General features: G+C 37.9%; 1 protein-coding gene and 1 long non-coding RNA gene across 3 annotated transcripts in view; one reads left to right on the top strand and one right to left on the bottom strand.

The window, feature by feature from the left end:
• The window catches only part of SYT1 (synaptotagmin 1), a 547,515-nt gene that overhangs the window by 125,278 nt on the left and 399,741 nt on the right, over window positions 1-22,496 (bottom strand). For both annotated transcript variants that reach the window (XM_036866982.1, XM_036866980.1), the window contains exons 7-8: window positions 20,811-20,978; window positions 16,830-16,997 (exon numbers count right to left, since the gene is read on the bottom strand). In XM_036866982.1, coding sequence (XP_036722877.1) covers window positions 16,830-16,997; window positions 20,811-20,978 — 336 coding nt within the window. The remainder of the gene's footprint in view (window positions 1-16,829; window positions 16,998-20,810; window positions 20,979-22,496) is intronic.
• LOC118902536 overlaps window positions 1-22,496 on the top strand; it is a 257,310-nt gene that overhangs the window by 38,654 nt on the left and 196,160 nt on the right. The window lies entirely within an intron of this gene.

Here is a 22,496-nt window from a genome sequence, read left to right as displayed (position 1 = left end):
TGGGACACAAAAGATAATACAGGGACTTCCCTGGTGGTGCAGTGGTTAAGAATCCGCCTGCCGATGCAGGGGATACGGGTTCGAGCCCTGGTCTGGGAAGATCCCGCATGCCACCGAGCAACTAAGCCCGTGAGCCACAACTACTGAGCCTGCGCTCTAGAGCCCGCACGCCTAGGGCCCGTGCTCTGCAACAAGAGGAGCCACCGCCATGAGAAGCCCGCGCAACGCAAGGAAGAGTAGACCTGCTCGCCGCAACTAGAGAAAGCCCGTGCACAGCAACGAAGACCCAATGCAGCCAAAAAAAAAAAATAATAAATTTATTAAAAAAAAAAAGATAATCCAAACAGATGCAGCATTTTTAAAAGTAGGAAAATAATCCCAGACTTAATAGGAAGAATAAAGCATAGAAGATGTTAACTAGCAGTTTCCATTCAGGGATATATTAATGCATAATTTTCACAGTCCGAGAATATGTTTGAATAACTGATGCTTGAAACTCTTTGGGAGATTTTAGCTTACCGCGTACAAATCTTTGTTTAGGTGTGCCAGAACTTGCATTTGGGAAATGAACCATTTCCATTCTTGGTACTGAGCCCAAGTGCATATGATTTTATGTGGAAAGGAGGCACCCAGAAGCATTTTCTTAGAGAACATTGGCGGGCAAGTATGCTGAGAATGGGAAGGGCAGTGGGCAATGGCAGGTCACCACATCAACGCCCAGAGAGAAATAATCCACTACACCCTCCCTGTTGGGCTCCCATCCTTTCTTTCTGTCTTCTGTCCTGACACTCTTAATGGCTGGGCAGTGGCTTCCTGTTTCACGTACAGGAGATCACACAATGTATCAAGCATTATCTTCCTGTAGAAATGACACCTGCTGAGCTGGTGTTTGCTCCCAGTTACTTAAGTTCTAGCCCAGGGCACTGAATTCATCATGTGCTGAACATGAGGATCCGAAAGGGGGTTTGATCCTTGTGATTGTGTACTGGGTTCTTCCATGAAATCATCCACTGGTGACTTGTATAGTAGTACATCCTGGTAAATACTTATCTCCGACTCAAACCAGAGGCCCCAAACAGCAGCTCTGGCCTAAATCAACCTTGTTAAAATGCAGCTGTCTCATCTCTTTTCTCTCTTGAGGTTCAGCACTGTTGGATATGAAGTCACAGTCACTGGGATAAACAATTTTCTTTCCTCCAGCACACCAAAAAAGGAAGAAAAAGAATTCAAACTGCATGTATGCTATTTAAATAGGCACCCTTCTGATCCTGATTACTACTTCAGGAAAACCCCTACCCATTTTTTAAAGGTCACCACTGTCACATGCTACATTTCTTTCCTAAGTGAATTACCAGGTCCCTTTATAGGTGGCTTGAACCATTCCTAACTCTCAACCCCAGGAATTTGACGTGGAGTCCCTGCTCCACTTTGGAATTTAAAAATAGAATAAATAGTAATTAACATGGACTTTATGGCAAACCATTTAAACGTCTGGTCATTACTTCCTAGTTATGTGATTTCAGACAAGTTTCTTAGCCTCCGTGAGTCTTGGTTTCCTCATTTGCACATTTAGCGTAATACGTATAACACAAGTCTGTGAGATTTAATTGAGCTAATGTCTTTAATTATTTCATATTTAAATTAAATATGTAAATTGTTTTACCTCCCAAGGGAATGGATCAGCAATTAGAATTACAAAGTTAGGAAATTTTTGGAGAGAGACCGTAAACCAGCAGGTGGAAGAGGCTGGGTTTGTGGGGTGGTGGTGAGAATCAAGGTCTCTAGAAATCCCCCGATAGAGATGATTTCCTGGTGCAGGAAACCAGGTCTGGCACCAACTGATACGAGGTTTTGGAAGTCATGATTGACAATGATAGCAGCCACTGCTCATTTAATAAAGGCTAGTTATCCTGCTAAAATTCAGACCTAACATAAAAAGTGTTTAAAAATTTGGCTAAGGTATATGTGAAATTAATTAATTCATATAAAGATGACATAAATTTCCAGGCAGGAATGCTATGACTTTATTCTCAAAATATTAAATATTTGGATGTGAAGAAAGGCTAAATTGGAAACTTAGGATGACAGGCACTTTTAGTAATCATCTGGTTTTGTGAGAGGTAGCTCATGCATTTTCTTTCCCTCTTATTCTTTCTCTTATAAGAAGTAGAGTTTTGAAGTGGCAATCTAGCAGGATGGTCAGTGCCATGTTTCAAATTGTAGTACCTCATAAAGGAATCAGCCCTTTTTGGCAGATTCATTGCTCTTTAAAAATTATTTCGGAGTGACAAAAATATTGAGAAATTCTACAGAGCTCAAAATCTTCTGTATAGGGTGCTAATAAGGAGCTTCTCTTGCTTTGTGATACACAGTGGCTTAGAAAACTCTAAGCAGATAAAGACACTTTGTTTTACAAAGAACTTTCTCTTAGATTCAAGTATACCTTATTAAACACTGTCTGCAGAAGATGAAAATGTTTCACTGATCTTTGGTGTCTTAGGGATAGTTACAAGGTAGATGTCCAACTCCAAGTTCACCATCGTACCTGGTATCAGGAAAGGTGATGAAAGAGATGGAAGCAATTACTTCCTCCTGCCGGGAACTTGAGATAGGATGGAATGAAACAGATGGGAAGATGGGGAATAGAGAGACTTGGAAACAGAAACATGTGAATACTATGTGGATCTGTCACAGATGGATCTATGTCATAGAAAGACTGACCCAGAAAGCTGGGGTACAGCTAAGAGGGTTGGGAATTGGGATTGGTGTTGAACTGAGGCAAGCTGTTGCAGCCCTCTTTGCACAGTAGGGTGGTGGCCTTAGAGTTGAGAGCATAAGAGTAAGAGAAACAAAGTACAGAGTGTGCGCAGAGTGGGTGTGTGTTTGCAGACTGAAACGTCATCCCTAATGCAGGCCTTGTAACCTCTTTTTCAGTTAGAGGCAATCCCACGTGATGGGTGATGTGTATCTGGAGTCGGACCATGTCTGGAACCCAGGCCTCTCATTAGCTGCATGGCCTCATGCTATTCAGTTTCTCTGAGTTTCAGCTTCTTTGTCTCTCCGTTGGGGATATGGAGGGTACGTACCCCAGAGTGTCACTGTGAGGAACCAATGAGCTGACACACCTAACACGGCGTCTGCCCCCCACACAAGCTCAGTAGATGTGAGTTTAAACGCAGTTAAGCTAAGTTTGTGCTCTACCTGGCTTTTCTAGCTAACAGAGCTTTGAAAATACTGTCTACCGAAAAGAAAAAGATAATTTCCCCTAAAATTAGGCAATCCTACTGTGACACTCAGGTTTCATAGCCTTGATGTAATTTTCAAATGTGGCCTCAATATAAACAAAGCATCAGCATGATGGTACTTGGAAAGCCAATGACCTCAAGAAGCAGCACACATCTGTCCTCAAATTCTAAGTTAAACATTGATGGTAATTTTTTTTTTTTTTAATTAGGCAAGCATTTCAAAGGCTGCTGTCTACATTCCCTCTTTATGACTTAGGCTATCCAAAAATATGTTCAAAAATCAAAACATAAAACTCCAGACTCTTGACCTATTTGAATATTCTAATCTCACTCTATTTCTGCTTTCTGACACCGAGATACAATTAAGAACAGACAATTCCTGACACTGTGCTGGTTCCTAAAAGACAGTTCCCCTCCGCTCTCTTTAAACACTAGCAGAAGGAGAAAATTCAGGGAAGCACCTTGTTGGAATATTGATTTATACATGCAGAAGTAACACCTTAAACTGAAGAGCGGTTGGTTCGCGTTTGCTAGATAACCTCTCACCACATTCCAGAGTGTTTGCAGCTTAGAGAATGAGGAGACGTGACTAGAAGTATTTTTAAAACAAAAAAAAATTTTTTTCCCTTCTAATAGAATCGTCTGTAGGGCCTCACATTTCACTCACAAATCCTCATCTCTACACTCCAGCGTTATCTGAAGTCCAGAAAATTGTTCTTGCATATAAACTAATTATGTTCCACCCGAAAACAAAAATACTGATTTTAGAAGGTACTTTCAAAAGGGATGTTGAAAGGAGGGGCTCATTTTAGGATGAAGGGCATTACCTCTAAGAGCTGTTCTCTAAGCTGTTCTCTAATTACTGTTCGCTAAGCGTTTTGGATGGTTTGCCCAAGGCTGGATTCGCTGTGCTCTGGGTCCTCCTACTGCCCGGTGCTCTCCTGTGTTTTCCAAGCTGGACTTCCGCCAGCTCCTGGAGGCCAGGTGAGGCACCGTGAGCACCCTGACATACATGCCTGCTTCACAGTCTTGCTGTGTTCCATCGGGGAGAAAATAACTGCACGTTATTAGCAACTTGGGGGACATTTAAAAGGGAGCAGAAAAGCAATCGAAATGGTTTATTTGTTCCCTGAGTTCTCCTGAAGAGATAAAAAGAGAGAAGAGAAGGAGATAAGGCTGGCAGGGGACGCCAAGTGCCAGAAGTTTTGTTTGCAGTAGACTGACAGAAACCTCCCATCAGTCTTTCCAAAAGCTTAGGTGCCATTCCTCTTTGTCTTCAGGCACTTGAAATATGGAAAGAGTGGACAGGAGTGAGTGAAAGAGATACTGAGACTGTCAGTGGCGCTACAGTGAGAGGAAAAATACTCCTGAAACTGCTAAATGGTACTGGAAACAATGAATCTCCCCCCAGCTCCACCCCCATAGAGCAAGTGATTTTCTACTCAATGTATCTGTTTACTTTAGGAATTCATTTGGCAGCAGACAGACCTGGGTTAGAAAAATAACTTTTTAAAGGCCACATACTGTAGAATTACGTTGATAGGCAGTGTCTAGAATAGGCATCCATGGAGACAGAAAGTAGATGAATAGTGGCCTGGGGATGAGGGCTGGGAATGGGAGTGATTGCAAATGGGCACAAGGTTTCTTTTTGGGGCGATGGAAATGTTCTATAATTAGGTTGTTCTGACAGTTGCACAACTGTATGAATTTTCTAAAAATCATTGGAAAAAAACCAAGAAAAATAAATTTCAAACATGTAAGTACATATCGTTCTACATTTTTCAACAGCATTTTACATATAAGGAAATGAGGCTCAGAGAGTTGATGGGATGTGGAGCCCGAGTTCTGTCCTCATTTGACCCCTGCCACACGTTCTCCTAAGAGTTAACTACTGTGATGTGCAAAAGTAGTAAATACTTTCCTTACTTACAAGGAACGTATACTCCTGTAGACAACAAAACAGGTAAACAAGGCATCTTTTTATGTAACGGTACAATGTGGCTTGGCACTGACACTTAGGAAACAGGGATGTGTGTAATGAGGTGCCAGTTGTACAGTACAGAGGAGACAATACGCTGTGGGTTAAAGATCAAGGTGATACTGAGCATTATCAGGGCACTTAGTGAGAATGAGGAGAAAAAAACTATTGAATCCCATTAGAGTAAGTATCACAGTGCATTCCTGTAGAGACACCAAGATGCATGTGGGACCTTTTGGGGGTAAAAAATGTTCTGCAACCTGATTGGAGTGGTGCTTATTATTGGTGTATACAGTTGTGAAGACACATTGAACTGTACACTTCATATCTGCATTTTATTATTTGTCAAGTTCTACCTCAATTAAAAAAAGGCATGACGTTGCTAGTCAAGGCCCAGAAAAGAGCAAGGAAATGACTGGAGGAATCTCTGAGAATCTACCGTAGGAAGACAGACTGCAAAAGGGAGGGGGTAGTTCTCATATTTAGAACATTGTTCTTGTGTCAGGACAAGCAACCCTAAAGCTTCTACCCTACGAGAGAGTAGACTAGTAGAAAATGGCTTTGGAATCCAAGAAAGGGTGTCTGAATCCTGAGTTCTCACTGGCTAGCCACGTGGCCTGAGTCTGGGTTCTTCATCTATCCAAGGGATCTCAGCATTGACCTTACATCAAGAGAGGTGTGGTGTTGAAGAGCAGGATCTTGCAGACAAATGTTCTGATTTAAAGGGAGACTGGAATATTTTGAGGAAATATCCCTCAACTTTGGAAACAGTATTGGGAGAGGATTCCCAGCATACATCAGTTCTGTTTCAAATGGAGCCCCAGGTCAACCTAGAACATCATGCTTCCATGATGAAGGTTTCAGTGCCTGAAATAACATCTTTTTTAAAAACAGCTTTATTGAGATATACTTCACATACTAGAAAATTCACCTTCTTGAAGGATACAATTCAGTGGATTTTAGTAGATTCAGAGTTGTGTTAACCATCACCACTATCTAATTTTAGAATATTTTCATCAGCCCACAAAGAAACTCATACCCACTAGCTGTCCTTCCTCATCCCTCCTCCTCTACTGCCCCCCACCCCACCCTGCAACTCCCAGCCTTGGGCAACCATTAATCTGCTTTCTGTCTGTGTGGATTTGGCTGTTCTGGTTTATCCATGTTGTAGCACGTATCAGTGCTACATTCTTTCTTATGGCTGAATAATATTCTGTTGTATGACTATAGCATGTTTTGTCTAATTATTCATCAGTTGATGGAAATTTGAATTCTTTCCACTTTTTGGCCATTGTGAAAAATACTGCGACAAACATTCTTCTACAATTTTTTTGTGTGGAAATGTGTCTCCACTTTGGGGGCCGAGTATAAACCTAGGAGTAGAATTGCTAGGTCATATGAATCCTCTCTATTGAACATTTTGAGAAACTGTTAAACTGTTTTCCAAAGTGGCTGCACCCTTCAGAGCTGTGTGAGGGTTTCAATTTTGCCACATCTTCACCAATACTTGTTACTCACAGTCTGTTTGATTTAGTAGGGCTTGGACTTTAAATTCTTTTTTGTGGTGTCGGAGCATAGAGAAGTGCGTGGTCATTGGGGCCACATGGTGTTAGTGCCACCTTCCACTCATGCGTGCTAAGCCTTACCCTGGATTGGCCTTGTGACCTCTTCTCCATGTCTTCACCCACAGTCTGTCTTCATCCACAGACTGTCTTTATCCACATTTTCTCACACATGGGGGCTAAATTCGAATATCCTGTCTTTCATCAGAACTGTATGCTAATGTCCTCTGAACCCTAAGGCTGTCTCAGTCTCCTCACAAAAGAAAGTATATAAGTCTAGTGGTCAGAGCAGTGCTTTTTCAGCGGCAAGGAAATAAAGGCTCTGATCAGTGTTTTCCATAATAAGAAAACCTAGTATTTATTGAGAGTTTATTAGGTGCCAAGTATGGTTTAAGTGCTTTAAATGAATTATCTTTTAGAGTGTATCACAACTCATGGAGGTGGGTAATATTAATCCCATTTTACAGAAGGGTTAAGTAACAAGCCTAAGGACACCAATAGTAAGTGGAGTCATGGTTGGATACACATGGGTTGAGTCCAGGCCCAGAGCTTTTATCTACTTGTGGTACTGTCTCATCATTAAGTTATAATTGACTACGCTTAATGGGTCTGTTTATCTTCACCATTGTTTTTCTAGAAGCTAGTACAGTCCCTGGCTCACAAAAGAGGCCTAATAAATATATGTTGAATAAATGAAAGAATGAAGGAATAAAAGTAATTTGCAGTATTGAAGGCCTCTTGTTCACAATTGGAAAGAACCTTAGCCACGTGTAAAACAAGTAGGTTTGCATGTGTGTATGCGTGCTCTCTCTCTTTCATCCTTTAATTATTTAAGTTCTTGTTTATCAGCAAGTCCTCATTCTTCTCCCTTATTCTTTAGTACAAATAGTACAAATGAATTGCTGACATTTCATCTAATTGCAGGGTAACAGATTGTAATGGATTAAAGATTTCACAATACAAACATTTGGCCTGCTCAAAGCGAGGCAGGAGTAAAGCGGAAGGTGAAAACATTTTATTTGAAGAAGTCACAAACAAGATAATAAAAAAAATTGTTCCAAAGCATATGATGAACCACCAGAAAAGATGACATTGTAAAAGATCCAAATGTGTGGAATTGGAGGACAGGACAGAACGAGACATTCTCCTGCATTGATGACATTGCTTCCCACTCAAAATCCTCTTTGCTATTTCCATAATAAAACAACCAGATACAGGCAAGATTGCGCTTGTCTATATCATTTTTCTCACTCTTCTTTTGTTTTCTATTTGTTCCTATTTCAACTCCCACTCCTCACTTTACGCTCCTCCAATCTATATTCATGAAATCCATGCTTCTAAACCACTTTGCTTTATTTAAAATTTGACTGAAAACTCTCGCTCTTTATTCTTTAAATAAAAAAGAAAACTAACACCTACACTCGTTTCTATTAAAACAGATTTCCTTGGCACTACATGTATCCAGAACTTATATCTCTTGATGATTTTTCCCATAGTGACCCATTTGAGAGACTATATAATGATGTTATTGCTCAAAACATTTTGGTCAGAGTCAGAATAGAAGTCTCACAAGAATATCCACTTCATTACTTGATCATAATAACGAAAGCTATTTTACTCAGTTGGATCATCACCTTATAGGCCATCCTTGGAAACAGCTTATGACCATTTCAATCAAACTTACCTTTTAAATACAGGCCACAACTGAGGACAGAGAAGACTATTGTATACTGAGAAAGACTTTTGCAGAGAGGGGCTGGAATTCAAAATATGTACCATATAGGCAGTACAACTGGAATAACTGGGTATCCTTCAAAGATGACTTCCTTGAGGGTGGTATAACTCATGCATGTTCGTAAAAGAAAATTTTTATTTTATTTTAATTTGTCCAACCCATTCACTTGGAAATACTTATTTAAGCACTTTGGATGTTCCAGGCACAGTGCCAGGCACTGGGGATAAGAAGATAAACAAGATTGGCAATATCCTCGGACTCGCTGAGTGTTAGTCAATTAAGTAGCAATATGGCAGAGTAGAGAGGGAATGGGTTTGGGAGTCGGACCTAGGTCTAAATCTTTATTCTGGTGCTTATCTTCTGGGTGCACTGGGCCAATTGGGATTGGCCAATCCCAAACAGGGATATGAAGAATGACCCCATAGGACTGCACCAAGGATTCCCTGAGATCATGTGAGAAAAGCACTTAGTAGAGTGCTTGGTATGGAGGTGGGGCTGGCTTTCATATTCCAGCTCTTGTCCTTGGGAAGAACAAGTTTTACGAGCTTTATTTGGTGTCCTGAGTTTAGGTTGATCAGTCTGACATTGTAAGGGACAAACTGTCACTAAACTACTTCATTCAATCTTATTTCTCAGGATATCTGTTCAAGCTTTCACTCTACTTCTACCTGGGCCTGTCATTGGCGGTCTTAGCTCTGTCAGTTGGCTCTTGTTCACCTCTTAGCTTTTGGAAGGCATTCTTAGTTGCCTTCTGCCTATTCAAATTCTACTCAGTTTTAAAGACTAGCTCACTTTTTTCAACTCTTCCACGGACCCTCCCTGTCTGTACCTTTTCTTTGCGCCTAAAACATACGGTACCCTGTAATTTATACTTCAGATTTGGCTCTTTATGAAACTGCTTTTGTTAATTTTCATTATGAAATTTTGCTACTATTATTGACCGTTTCCCATATGTGAATCTTAATCTTCCATTCTATGCACTTTACAGTGGTAATTTCACAGATATTCAATATATGTTTTGAATAAATGAATGGGAATTTATATTCTATTTAATGCATTTTTTTATTGGAAAGCAAAATCCCTCTGCCTTCATTAGATTCATCAGCAATCATGAGTGAATAATAACATGTTTGTGTTAATGAGTACCTTTGAATTTTAGGGCTTTGTATCCTGGACAGGAATTCATGCTAAGTATTTATGAAATATTATGAAGAAGAAACAAAAATGCCATAGCTATTTACTGTTTTTTTTTCTTTTGCTGTGTTACATTTGCAGTGTATTATAATACTTGAGAGGGAAAATATATATGTAGATTTTAATCAGTTGAATGTTGTCAAAGAAAATTGACCAAATGTTGAAATTCCAAAGTAAACAAGCCAAAGCTGAGGAAAAACTAATTTGTATCAGTTTGGTTTTGCTCTTTTTTTTTTGCATTTAAGTTGAGTTTATAGCTACACTTGGAGGCTAAAGAGACTGAGAGAGACTGTTTAAAGAAGATGGTATGGTGAAGTAGAAAGAGTGGTGAAGTAGAAAGACCGGTGTTTGAATTTTAGCTCTGGCATTGGTTGTGTGAACTTGGACAGACTACTTAGACTTTCCTGGGCTCAGGTTTGTTTTTCCCCTCATTTTGTAAAACAGATTTAATATGCCACTTTTGAAGAATGTTGTGAAGTTTTTTTGTGGGCACACAGTAGATTCTCAGTAAATAGTAGCTTTTATTATTATTGGTGTTTATAACTTAAGTAGAGAAGTTAAGGTAAGCTTTTAATAAGATGAATTTTGGAAACGAGGGAGCTGGGCTGGAAATCCAGGCCTCCAGGCGATGACAGCTGTGAACGGGAGGGTAATGCAGTAGGTTAAGGTATGATAATGGGGGAACCATGGAAGGTTGTCAAAGGGCATTTTGAAAATGTCCAGGGTCTCTCCCTCCACTTAATTCTTTAGAGTCTAAATTTATTTTTTCTAAGGAATTCACAGTAAAAAAAAAAAAAAAAAAAGGGCTAACTAAAGAATGTCGCTTGCTGTCTGGTTCTACAAGGATTGAGTCAGCTACTGGAGTTGCTGACCTTTAACATACTCTGAAAGGAGCTCAGGGTGGAGATCAGGAATGAGGCACTCTGTGCTCTGGGAAAACTGGCAGAACAAGGCTTTCAGATAGTTAGATATTTTCAGGAGAAAATCTTATGAACCCAAATTTTCTTGCATCTTCCCATACTTTAAAGCACTAAAATCATTAACTGAGATATCTTTTCCTCACGGCTAGTAGCAACCTTCTATAAAGATGCGCGTTTGATTGCCAAACCCCTTTGCCAAGATCACGTATATACTAACCTCCCCCCTTATGTCCTCCTGAGAGTTCCTTGGAGCTATCTGAGAGGCTGTCTCTGGGGCTGTAGTCCTCAGTTAAGTCCCCAATAAAACTGAAGCTCAAGTTCTCACGTTTTTATTTTAGCAGACAAATGATACCAAATTTTCATTTAGAATCTCAGTGAAGTGAGAATTTGTTTTCATCCATTTGTGCCTGAAAAGCCTTTTTAACTAGAAAGGCAATCAAATCACAGTCCTACACTCTAGAAGGATATTTCCAGTTATTTGTTCTTTCCTATGACGTTTTTAGAAACCACATCATGAAGCCGACAATACTTACTATGCATAGCAATACAGCTATAATTGGTGATTGAAATTCTGACCAAACTCAGATGCAAGTAAACCACAGCTATGGCCAAAGACATATGAAGAAATCAAATGCAACTCAGTTTAAACGGAAACTATTATGTTGCACGTACCACAAAATGGACACATAGATACTAAGTACACTAAAATATATCATGGTCTTAATATAATATTATTGAATTGTTTTATATCTATTATATTATAAATCTGACTAGCAACAAATATTCTAGATACAATAAACTCAGATTTTGTTCATATTCTTAGACTTCTCCTTGGAATCGATTCTTTCCCATTTCCCTCTGGGTAAATTTCCATGTTGCCAGCAGAGACTCAAATCAGAGCTTTAACTAAATCTTAACTTTAAATTAAAGTTAAATTAAGCTGAGCCACAAGCTCTCCTGCATCATGGAAACAGGATAAAAAGGTTTATAGAGAGGAAAGAGATCCTGAATAAGCCTTTACCCCTCACCTCCCCCCAAAAAATTAGTGAGAGAAACTCATCATTTTCGTGACCATCAACAAAAACAACTAGAGTGATTTTGCTAAGCATCTATACTGCCTCCCTTTGATACAAAAAGACCGAAAAGACAAAAGGGTACTAAATCACTTTCATTGTTTGGTGCTAAGATATTTTATTGACGGTTTTTCAGAATACTTTAGACTTCATTTGTAAAATATAGAACACAATAACTATAACATGGACTTTAAAGTGGAAGTTTTGAAGCATCTCTCATGTATAATAAGCAACTCTGCCCCATTCATTAATTCGAAAATATTTTTTTACACCTACTGTGTGCTTGCCTCTGTGATTAAACTTGGTTTCACAGTTGGGAACAATAGATACGCTGCCTACAGTCCAGTGGGGAAGACAGACAATGAACAAGTAAAAATAAGTATACCTTCCTGGAATGCTGTGGGTCAAAATGAGTGTCTTTGTTGCATTTCTCTAATGTGATAGCTTGTGAGTGACAAGGAAGATTCTTACTGGCTTCCATATTAAAGTTCCTGCACTTAACCTTTTATAAGGATTTCGTTCAGGGCACTAATTTGTTGTGCGGAGATTCTTGGAGGGCGTGAGCTGCCATCTGACTGCTAAGTATACTTAGAAACAGTATCAGTTCTTTCATGATCCTTGGACAAAGGAGATGCCTAAGGAATAATGACTTGAACGCATTCCAAAGGAATATCAAGTAACTTATCATAAGCTTAAAAAAACTTTGGATTTTTGATTGAATATGTATTCTCCAAATGCTTTTCTGTGAATTAAATGTTTTTCTAACTAAGCTTAAAAATGTGAAATTTTCTTGCAAAATTGATTTTCTATTAAGGCACTAAAGTAGTTTCTCTTCCCTTCTGCTTGGGTCCTAATTAAATTATGTCCCAACTTGTTTTAATTCAGCAATCAGTTTTTTTTCCATTTGTACTAGATTACAGAATCTCATTTAAAAATCACTCTTTAACGAATTCTACACAAAGCGGAGGTGATGGACATTTTCTAATGGAGACAAAATAGTACTGGTCAAGTTATGAGACAGACTCCTTAAAAAAAAAAGGGATCCAGTTGCATTCTGGTGGTATTTTATGCTATTTTTAAGGATTAAAAAGTAGTAGTGGAAGGCATAGGGATGAAAAATTGGGGACAAATGCTAAAATAAAAAGGGTCTAAATGCTTTGAAGATGTACTTGATGCTGGGGTACAGGACTGATACAGTTGCTGCAATGATCATAAATAAAATTCATTAAAAAAGAAAATGGAGTCATAGCTATTGATCATAACATTTGAAGTAATTAAGTGAAAATATTAAATGAATGGATTACTCCAAATGTCTGGAGGTTGGCTTCAGGTTTGACTTACGGATGACATAAATATTCTTGAATGATTAAAATGAAGAAAATCTTAAAAATTCACCAGGTAGCCTGAGGCTATACATGTTAGAAGCCTTTTGCGAATGGAAGAACTGTATATACTGATTATAAAGGATGATGTTTGAGGCCTTAACCTGAAAAGGGGGAAAATTAAGACAATGGTTTTATGCGTAACCATCTCTCAGAACTCATAGGACTTCTGTTTTAAAGAGACAAAAGGAAGAGAAAGGTTTAGCTGTCTTGCAAGGTCAGATTCCATCTTCATCTGTTAGGAGGTGGAAGGAGAGAGGATCATCAGTCATGCAACATTAAAAAAAAAAAAAGGCAAGTGAACCTAAACTACTAGTAAGGGGACTTGGATTACGTTAGTCATAAAAACATCATCAAGTCAGAATGGAAACTTCAGCAGAGAGGTTTTCTCCAGGGGCTAGAATCTAACAATGGGACTTGTGTGCTTGTTGAAGCTCTTCTGGCCTAATTTCTCTCTTCAACACCCCCTGTGTTTCAAACATGTGCTTAGTAACTTTTAGATAAGGCTCCTTTCCAGTTTCTCCCCAATTGTTTGCATATTTAATTGCTCACTAAGATAACACATAATCCTTTAACTTACATAATTGCTTCATCATCTTATGACTTTTATATTTTTTAACTTTCAACAACAAAGCCTACCCCATGCTATCAAAACCCTGGGGTTGGATCCTAGTGGGCTGTATTTAACCTGTTTAAATCCAAGTCTCTCCTTGAACAGACTATTAATGACTAGCGGTTCAGTTTCTAGATTCCAAAGCTGGATTCCTTTTTCTCACTTTCTTTGGTATCTTTCACTCATTATGACATTAAAAACAAGTTTTAACACTTTAGAGGAAAGAAAACAAAAATCTTAAACAAAATTGCTCATATAAAATGGAAAAAGAATTTTGTTTGAAACTGTGAGAACTAAAGTCAATCTAAAACTTCAGTTTATTCAAACAACTATAATTTTCTCTAGTTAATGAACAGTAGCATGAAAAGAGAGCACGTATCAGTGAGAAGTAATTCTTTAGACATAAAATGTAATTGGAATCTTATTTATTAGGAGAAAGTTTATACCTGAATCTAGTCATCCAGAGATACTTTATAAGCTAGACATCTGTTTTATAAGGTTTCCTATATCATGATAAAAGGAAATAGTCACTCAGCTGAAAACCAAAAACTATTCCCATGTAGATACCAAAGAGGAAAGTCTCCAGAGTTTAAAAGTACAGTTATAGAATTATTTCCCATTAAAAATCTCCAGAGACATTCAGTAAGTACAGTGGTGGTAAGGAAAAGAATAGAGCAATACACATAGAGGAAAAAGAGTAGAACAAATAGGGAGATGAAAGCACAAGAAAGAAAGGACACAAAAAAGATTGGTCAAGAAGAAAGAATGGGAGATCTCTTGCTTGTTGAATATGTCAAATAGCAGGCTGCATGCTAGGTACTTTATACTCTATCTTATTTAATCTGTAAAATAAGATAATGTTAGACCACTTACTAGATTAAAAAAAAAATACTGAGGTTTAGAGAGCATAAGTGACTTGTCTAAGGTCTCTGAGCTAGTAAATGGATCTGTAGGGATTGAAACCCAGGAATGTTTGATCTTAAAGGCAAGACTTCTACTAGAAATCAGTCTAGCTGGCAATAAGCAAGGCAAAAACTGGAGTGAGGGAGGAAAATGAGACAGCATTAAACTCCATGAAAGCAAGAGCTGTGTCTACCCTTTTCACATTTCTTTTTTTTTTTTTTTTAACACCTGGCACAGTTCTAGGAATATAGCAGTACATAATAAACATTTGCATGGTGAATCATTTTGAATAAGTTGGATCACAAAAAAAATCTTTCATAGGGAGAGAAGATGAGGAGGAAGAAAGTTATAAAAGAGAGAAAACGGGCAAATCAAGGGGTGAGAATAAAAACGTGATTCTTTTTGGGCAGTCTACCTAAACTTGTAGCTTCTAGCGTCAAACCTGTCAGCTTAGTGTCAAGTATCAAACTCTGCCCGTATTCAAAGAATTTTTTAAAGAAGAAAATGGCTTGATGGATCACATTTCCTAACACAGACAAAAATATTTACCAGCTTTTCAGAAGCCCAGGGGTGTAGTCTTGGAATCCCGTGCCACTTGATAGTGACCAGTTGGAGGGGACGGACATGAGCCATGCCCTCCGGACAGGTGGGCTTGTGAAGGACAAGTGGGTCCTATCTGGATACTCAACCAAGAAGCCAACCAATAATCAGTTAACAAAAACCTATCAGTTAATAAATACTTGTTATGGTCCCACCCTACCCCCCCAGCCACAAGGAACTTACAAAGTCAAATATGTCAATAAAATATAAAAATTCAATGAAACAGCTCACTACTTTGTTAAATGACTAGCAACATTGTGATTAAAGGATTAAATGTTTTTCACACAGATGTTGCATTTTAATATAGATATTGGTCTACGCATAGGGAAGAACTACTTAAAAAAGTTGTAAAGCTTAAAAACTCCATATTATCCTTGGGTGGTTCTATCCACAGGGGTGGTAAATCTATTGCAATATCCAAGAATCTAATTTTGACTAAACTTTTTCCTTCCAAAGAAAAAGCAGAGCTTAACTCAAATAATTTTGACTCTTTTTTTTTTTTTTTTTTACAACCAAGTAATAACTTTAGAGCACTAATAAAATTCAATTTCAGTATAGTAATAAATAAACCTGTTCTAAAACCTCACTTAATAATAATAATGGTCACAGAAAACCTTAGGTTGAAAGGATTCCCAGGTGATGTTCTTGGCTGAGTTTCTCTGAAGGCTTGGGTTACTTTCTGATTTCCCTGGCGGCCCCAAAGTGACCACACCTTACAGAATCCAAGGCGTCTAGTGACCCTAAATGACAAAGGCTGTTGGCAATCCCTTGGGTAATTATAAACCCATGTTAGGAACAAAAAAATGGCTGGAAAAGGAGTTGCTTTAGGAATTCAGAGAAGCTAAGAGTTGTTTGCTTTTCTGGTATTGGCCTGTTGAGACATTGGCTCAGAAAAGCGCTAGTGTCAGACTGGCATAGCATAGTCAAATAGAATTGATTATTATGCAGTTTAAATGCACTAAGGATACTGAAATTCCCTTTTTTAAATCACAGAAAAATCCTGGGCTAACCTATTAAAACTGGGGCAAAACAATGTGAAGAATACTGTAAAAATGTGAGTCATTTAAAAAGGGGATTTAATATCTGCCTTTGTGAATTTTATTTGATGTTTTACCCATTGTGCTCTGATATCTTTAGGAGAAACAATGAACTGTCTGTAATACGCAGAAATAATCAAGGAAAAAGTGCCATTTCATTTCTATTTAATAGCTATATAATCTATGTAGAAAACATAAAATCTTTGTGGAAAAATACAAAGGATAAGATGACTTTTCACTGTCCTTTTAAAGAAGCAGATGTGTGTGTGTGTGTGTGTGTGTGTGTGTGTGTGTGTATGTAATATTTTCTAAGCTTTTAGAAGTGGTGTGTGTGTGTCTGTCTGTCCCCCCAACCCCGGGGAATTATCTGTAGACCTGCACAAATCTTTGTTTTCTTTCAAATAAGACCCAGAAGATCAGTATACTTTTTTACAAGGTTATGCAATCCCCTGACACTATTTTGCCAGCTGTCAGCAGCTGGAGGGCCACATCACTCACGTCACCCCAGCACCTCTCAATAGGTTAGTATGAGAGTGGCAACTGGCGAGTACAGCTTGTCATATTAGAAATGCTAATGTTTTTCTTACCTCTTCCTTCTCTGCACTTTGCAGATCACGCCACTCCTCAGTTACGTGACCGAAATCCACTGTATTCATGGGGACTTTAAATTCCCCGATGATGTCATGCTTGGAGAAACGATCAAAATCATAGACAGCCATCACCAGAGTTTTGCCACCCAATTCCGAATACGGCACCTAAATAAAAAGATGAGGACAAAATATCTGGTCACAAAAAATGCTTAAAACATGTTACCTGTTTATAGTCTTTAATTTTAATATTTATATTGGATAAACAGAACAGGGAGATACTTGTGCTTTCAGGTTTATTTTTCCTTAAATTGAATCATTTAACTAACTGCTTGGGGCTTAAATTACTTGGGAGAAAATGAGGACTTACCGTAGTGATTTATCACTTTATCCCAAAGTTCCAGAAGCTGTTAGTATTATTAATAATAGCTCATACTATTAGTCATGCTAGAAACACTTCAAGATTAATATAAGAATAAACCAAGCCAATTGCACTTGACTATATAAATAAGTTTTTCTTGTAGAATATTTTGTTGTTAATTTTATGATAAGTTATACTGTCAGGGTGCAACTTACTCAGGGGTAGATAAGTTGTTTCAAAAGTTCTATTAACTCTTTCATTTTTAAAAAAATTTTTATTGGAGTATAGTTGATTTACAATGTTGTGTTAGTTTCAGGTGTACAGCAAAGTGAATAAGTTATACATATACATATGTCCACTCTTTTTTTAAAATAAATTTATTTGTTTTATTTTTGGCTGCATTGGGTCCTCATTGCTGCGCAGAGGCTTTCTTTTAGTTGTGGTGAGTAGGGGCTACTCTTCGTTGCGGTGTGTGGGCTTCTCATTGCGGTGGCTTCTCTTGTTGCGGAGCACGGGCTCTAGGTGCGCGGGCTTCAGTAGTTGTGGCACACGGGCTTAGTTGCTCTGCTGCATGTGGGATCTTCCCGGACCAGGACTCGAACCCATGTCCCCTGCATTGGCAGGCGGATTCTTAACCACTGCGCCACCAGGAAAGCCCCCCACTCTGTTTTTAGATTCTTTTCCCATATAGGCCATTACAGAGTATTGAGGAGAGTTCCCGCTCTTTCAGGCCATTTGGATGTCATAGTTTAATGGAGCAGTGATATATGAACAGACATGCTAGGAGTCTGCAAGGATTGGCATGAAATTCACAAGGTGCCTCACCTATTCCTTAAAATAATTTACTGATTGACAGGAGCTGACTAGAAAATTGCTGTTTTTGAATATCAGAGATGCATTATAATCTAGATCTTGAAGTTCATTTTTAGGTATGACACTGTTTAGGATGAGCAGTGGCAAAAGGCCAAGAACTGATGAATTCTCCAGCTGTTCAAATATAACTGGGACAGATGCTATGGGTTGGGATATTTATTAGTGACATTTTTAATATTCAGAGAAAGCAGGGCAATCCAAGTAAGCTACACTTCAGTAACTGGGAAGAAATGCCTAATTAAGAAGTTGTTTAGACTTGTATTGAAGGTTTGATCAATTTTCAGACACTTGCTATTATTTTATCAGTGTAAATAGTTGTGTTATGCTCCAGCAAACATTTCTCAATTAACTCTGTATATTAAGAAGGAAAGGAGAAGGAAGAATATTTGACTGCAATATATACAAGAAATTTTGGTTTTTCCAAAGAGTTTTTATGTTATATAATTTGTCATCTATTTGGAATCAGATTAAAATACTATGATTAAAAACTAGGCACAACACATTTTCCACTTTAGAATGAAAAAATAAGCCCTTCCAAAGAGCCAATTTTGAAAGGAAGAAATAAGGAATTTTAGAGTAGGGATGAACTCTTGAAAGTTTCATCTTATTTCTGAAATCTCTCTAGATTTTTTGGTGATTGTACTGAAATGGCATTAGTCAAAAACTTGAGCTTGAGGTCAGACAGGTCTGGACCTGGGTTCCCCCTTTTTCCAGCTGATGGCCCTGGGACAAGTAAATAAACCTCGGCTTTTTCATCCATCAAAAATTGACGATAACAGTGTCTATTTCACAGGGACTGGTTGAGGCCAAATGAATACATGTAAAGCATTTAGCACAGTGCTGGGACACAGTAGGCACTTAATAAATATTTACTGTTTGAATGATGAGTAGCTCTTTCAAATGGTAGTTTGTTGTGGAGAAAAGAAGGAGCATTTCATTTGGGGCATGTCAAGTTCATGTTCAGTGGATTTGAACTCAATTTTAAAGCCAATCCTCTTTAAACTGTTTTGCTTCCATTCCTGTATCATACAGCCTATTGGCATTTAAGATGCATAATCTACAAGGCCTACAAGGAAAAATTAACTAGTTCTCTAGAAACGGTGGTATATTTCTCAAATCTATCAAAATATATTGTACTTTGGATTGATTTATGATGTGATCAACACTCCTGAAGTAAAATGGAACCTATTAAATTTTATAGGCAATTTCAAAATCTCAATGATTATAATTCTTGAAGTTATAGACAGTACTAAAAATTATTAGCAATATACTTTTTTAAAAGAAATAACATAGATAACTCAAAACAAAAACAAAGCCCCACAGTATTTCAGATAATTTAAGAATGTGCTGACTAAATTGTGGTTAGAAACTACTGACCTAAATTAAAATCAGTACATAGTCAAATAGAAGGATTGTAATTACCTTTTGCAATATTTTTTTGTTTTGTTTTCACTGTGTGTCCTGTGGTATATTGACCCTAATGATTAGTTCTTCATAAGCTGGTTTTTACTGCTACTCTACATTAACTATCTGGGTTTAGAAAAGTACAGATTTTAAACAGAGTTGCTGACAGTACATGAGGGATTTTTTTTTTTTTTTGTCTTAAAAACTCAAATATTAGAGTGAATAGAAAGATACCGCTCTTTTACAAAATTGGAAACAAGGTTCATGAGAATGACTCATGCCCTCAGTTTCATCCATTTATTTCATACCAGGATGTTTGCTAATGTCAGGTGCGTGCTATCGCGAAGGCTGACTGGTAGACAGGTGATTCTGAATCTGCCCCCTGGCATAGTCACAGACATGTATTGTTTTAAGTAATGCATTTCAAAAAATTTCACGTGTTTTTTTTTTTTTTTTGGTAAATTTATTTATTTATCTTTGGCTGAGTTGGGTCTTCATTGCTATGCACGTGGGATCTTCCTGGACTAGGGCTTAAACCCATGCCCCCTGCATTAGCAGGCAGATTCTTAACCACTGTGCCACCAGGGAAGTCCCTCACATGTTAAACATATCTACCAAAAGACTGTTTTTATGCATGACTTCAGGATGAGAACTATATGCAGAGATGCCTGAGACCTGCCAAGCACCTTTCCCTGCTGGGTTATTATGTGGCCAGAATTCCTCTTTGTTACTGCTTGTTAATTGAGGTGTCTCAACAAGATGAAGAACACCAGGGAAGAGCCAAGAGTAAGGGAAAAATGCTAGAGATGGAAAAAAACAATAGGTTCATATGCTTTTTATTGGTGGGTTAAGCAGAATGTTTTAGAATACTCAAATTGCCCCTGTACACAAAAAATTTTGTAACGAGAGTAATACCTCATTGTACCATTTAAATAATGTTGCATAGCTTACTTTATTCTGTGGTCGTGATTTATTTTCAGGAACTTGGAAACCTGGAAAAAGTTTACAGTTCTTTTGGCTTTATTTTAGAGAGGGGGAAACGTTCAGGTCCACAGACACACTTGAAGCTGAACTCACTTTTTAGATACGAATGATATCCTAGTTCTATCCCAGTCCATATTTTTTTTCTGAAATAGCTGAGCTGAATCCTATTTGGACCAAATTTTAATGCAGTATAGAGTCCTCATTACATTGAAGGTAAGAATCTTAAATATTCTGAATAGAATCATTTGTGAGTCTCTGAACAAGTGGTCAAGTGGTCTCTATATGTGTCAGGATGAGATCAGTCTGTTATCTAGAACAACAGAGGACAAGTTCATTAGTAAGTACAAAAAAAAAATTACCTTGAAAGTAAATTGCTCGTTGAAGACAGGATTAAGGGTCTTTCGGTGGACTTTTGTCTCAAATTTCTTCTTTTTATCTGGCAGCAGAAACACCTTCACATAGGGATCAGATGTGCCCCCCATGTCTAAGGCGGGCAGCTCGGCAGCCTGGATGATTCCTACCAGCAGCTGAAATGAGAGGCAGGATACAGCAAACACTGGCATTGGTGGACATGTTGGAAAAGATTGATGTGTTCACACTGCTGCATATTGTGATTTTTTTTCCCTTTTGTTCTTTGCTTTTAATAAACTTTTATTCTCTTCTGAATCTGAACACAGAAGGCAAATGAAATGAGCTACATAGACTTCAGAAACCCAATTATGACAGATGCAGGCTCTAGGAAGCCTGGTTTTAAACACAAAAGAGGCTTTTAAAAGGTTGCTGATTACAGTTAAATATGGAATTCATATTTGCAAAAGGGTTGCAATCAAATAACTTTCCAGTTGCTAAAAGCCCTCGTGCATTTTTCTTTCCAGGGCATGATTTGTAAGTGGAAAGAAATTGTTAAACAATCACAAGCTTGTAATTATAAAGTAGGAAATTCTTATTTTGAACCAAACCCTCAGAGCAGCTAAATAGAAATTTTCTTAGAATTTGGTAGCTTTTTGAGATAAAAATAAGATTTTCAAGTTTCTATCATATTTGACCTTTACTTGTGTGCTGGCTCCTTCTTGTTTTAACTTAGAGTAAAATGATTACTGTATATTAAATTCTGTGTTAAATATAGGACATGGGGTCAAAGAAATATAATTTTAGCTTCATATAAAGGAAGGGGAGATTACAGTTATTGTTTTTAATGCTAAGTGACTAAGTTTCTGATATTTTTCAAATACAGCAGAAATCTCTGCATTTCTTCACGTCAGTTTTCTCAGTGATACATTCCTATCTCTTATTATGAATGCGGGTATTGGCTGGCACTGATAATGTTTTTGCAAAGGAAACAGAAGGTGTGAGCAGACTATTCTGATGCCCTGCCATCAGACATGCTGTGTCAACAGACTGGTTTAGATCCATATGGGAAACAAAAGTAGGTTCCCTTATTGTTATTCAAGGTATGTGCTCTTCAGAAAATGCAGTCACATCATAGCTGTTCACATCAGGGTCTGAAATTTTGAGTCTGTACCTTTTTCACCAATAGAGTGGAAAAGCAAGTCACCTCCTTGAAAAAGTCACATCCACTTTCTACAAAATGGACCCACCATGTGCATAAGTGCACTTTGGCTAGTTGACTCAATTTTTAACCTAGACCAATACCCTTAAAGATTGTTGTTTCCATGTTAATGCTTCAATATCTTTGTGACTTCATCATACAACGGTAGCAATAAGAATGCTGGATTGTAGGTATACAAAACGTAGACAGATGGTCAAAGAATGGTTAAAATAGACATCAGCTTATAAAGACATGATTAGTAAAGCAAACAGTTTGTGTCTTGGTTTGCCAAGTTGATATTTGGAATTTGCCTTTGGATAGCAATGTGAGTAAGCAAGATTATATTCTCTCCTCACTTTTTGTAATACTTTTTCTTTGGGGCAGGGACAGCACTAGTGATATAGCCTAAACTCTTTCAAACTTGATCATCTGTACTTTAAAGATTTGGGGGTATCTTGTTGATAGAGGTGGAATTACTTCTCCCAACCCCCCTCTG

The sequence above is a fragment of the Balaenoptera musculus genome, chromosome 10, assembly GCF_009873245.2.
Source record: "Balaenoptera musculus isolate JJ_BM4_2016_0621 chromosome 10, mBalMus1.pri.v3, whole genome shotgun sequence".
Taxonomy (NCBI): Eukaryota; Metazoa; Chordata; class Mammalia; order Artiodactyla; family Balaenopteridae; genus Balaenoptera; species Balaenoptera musculus.
The sequence above is the reverse complement of the archived record's forward strand: the minus strand, read 5'-3'. Positions and strand labels throughout refer to the sequence as shown.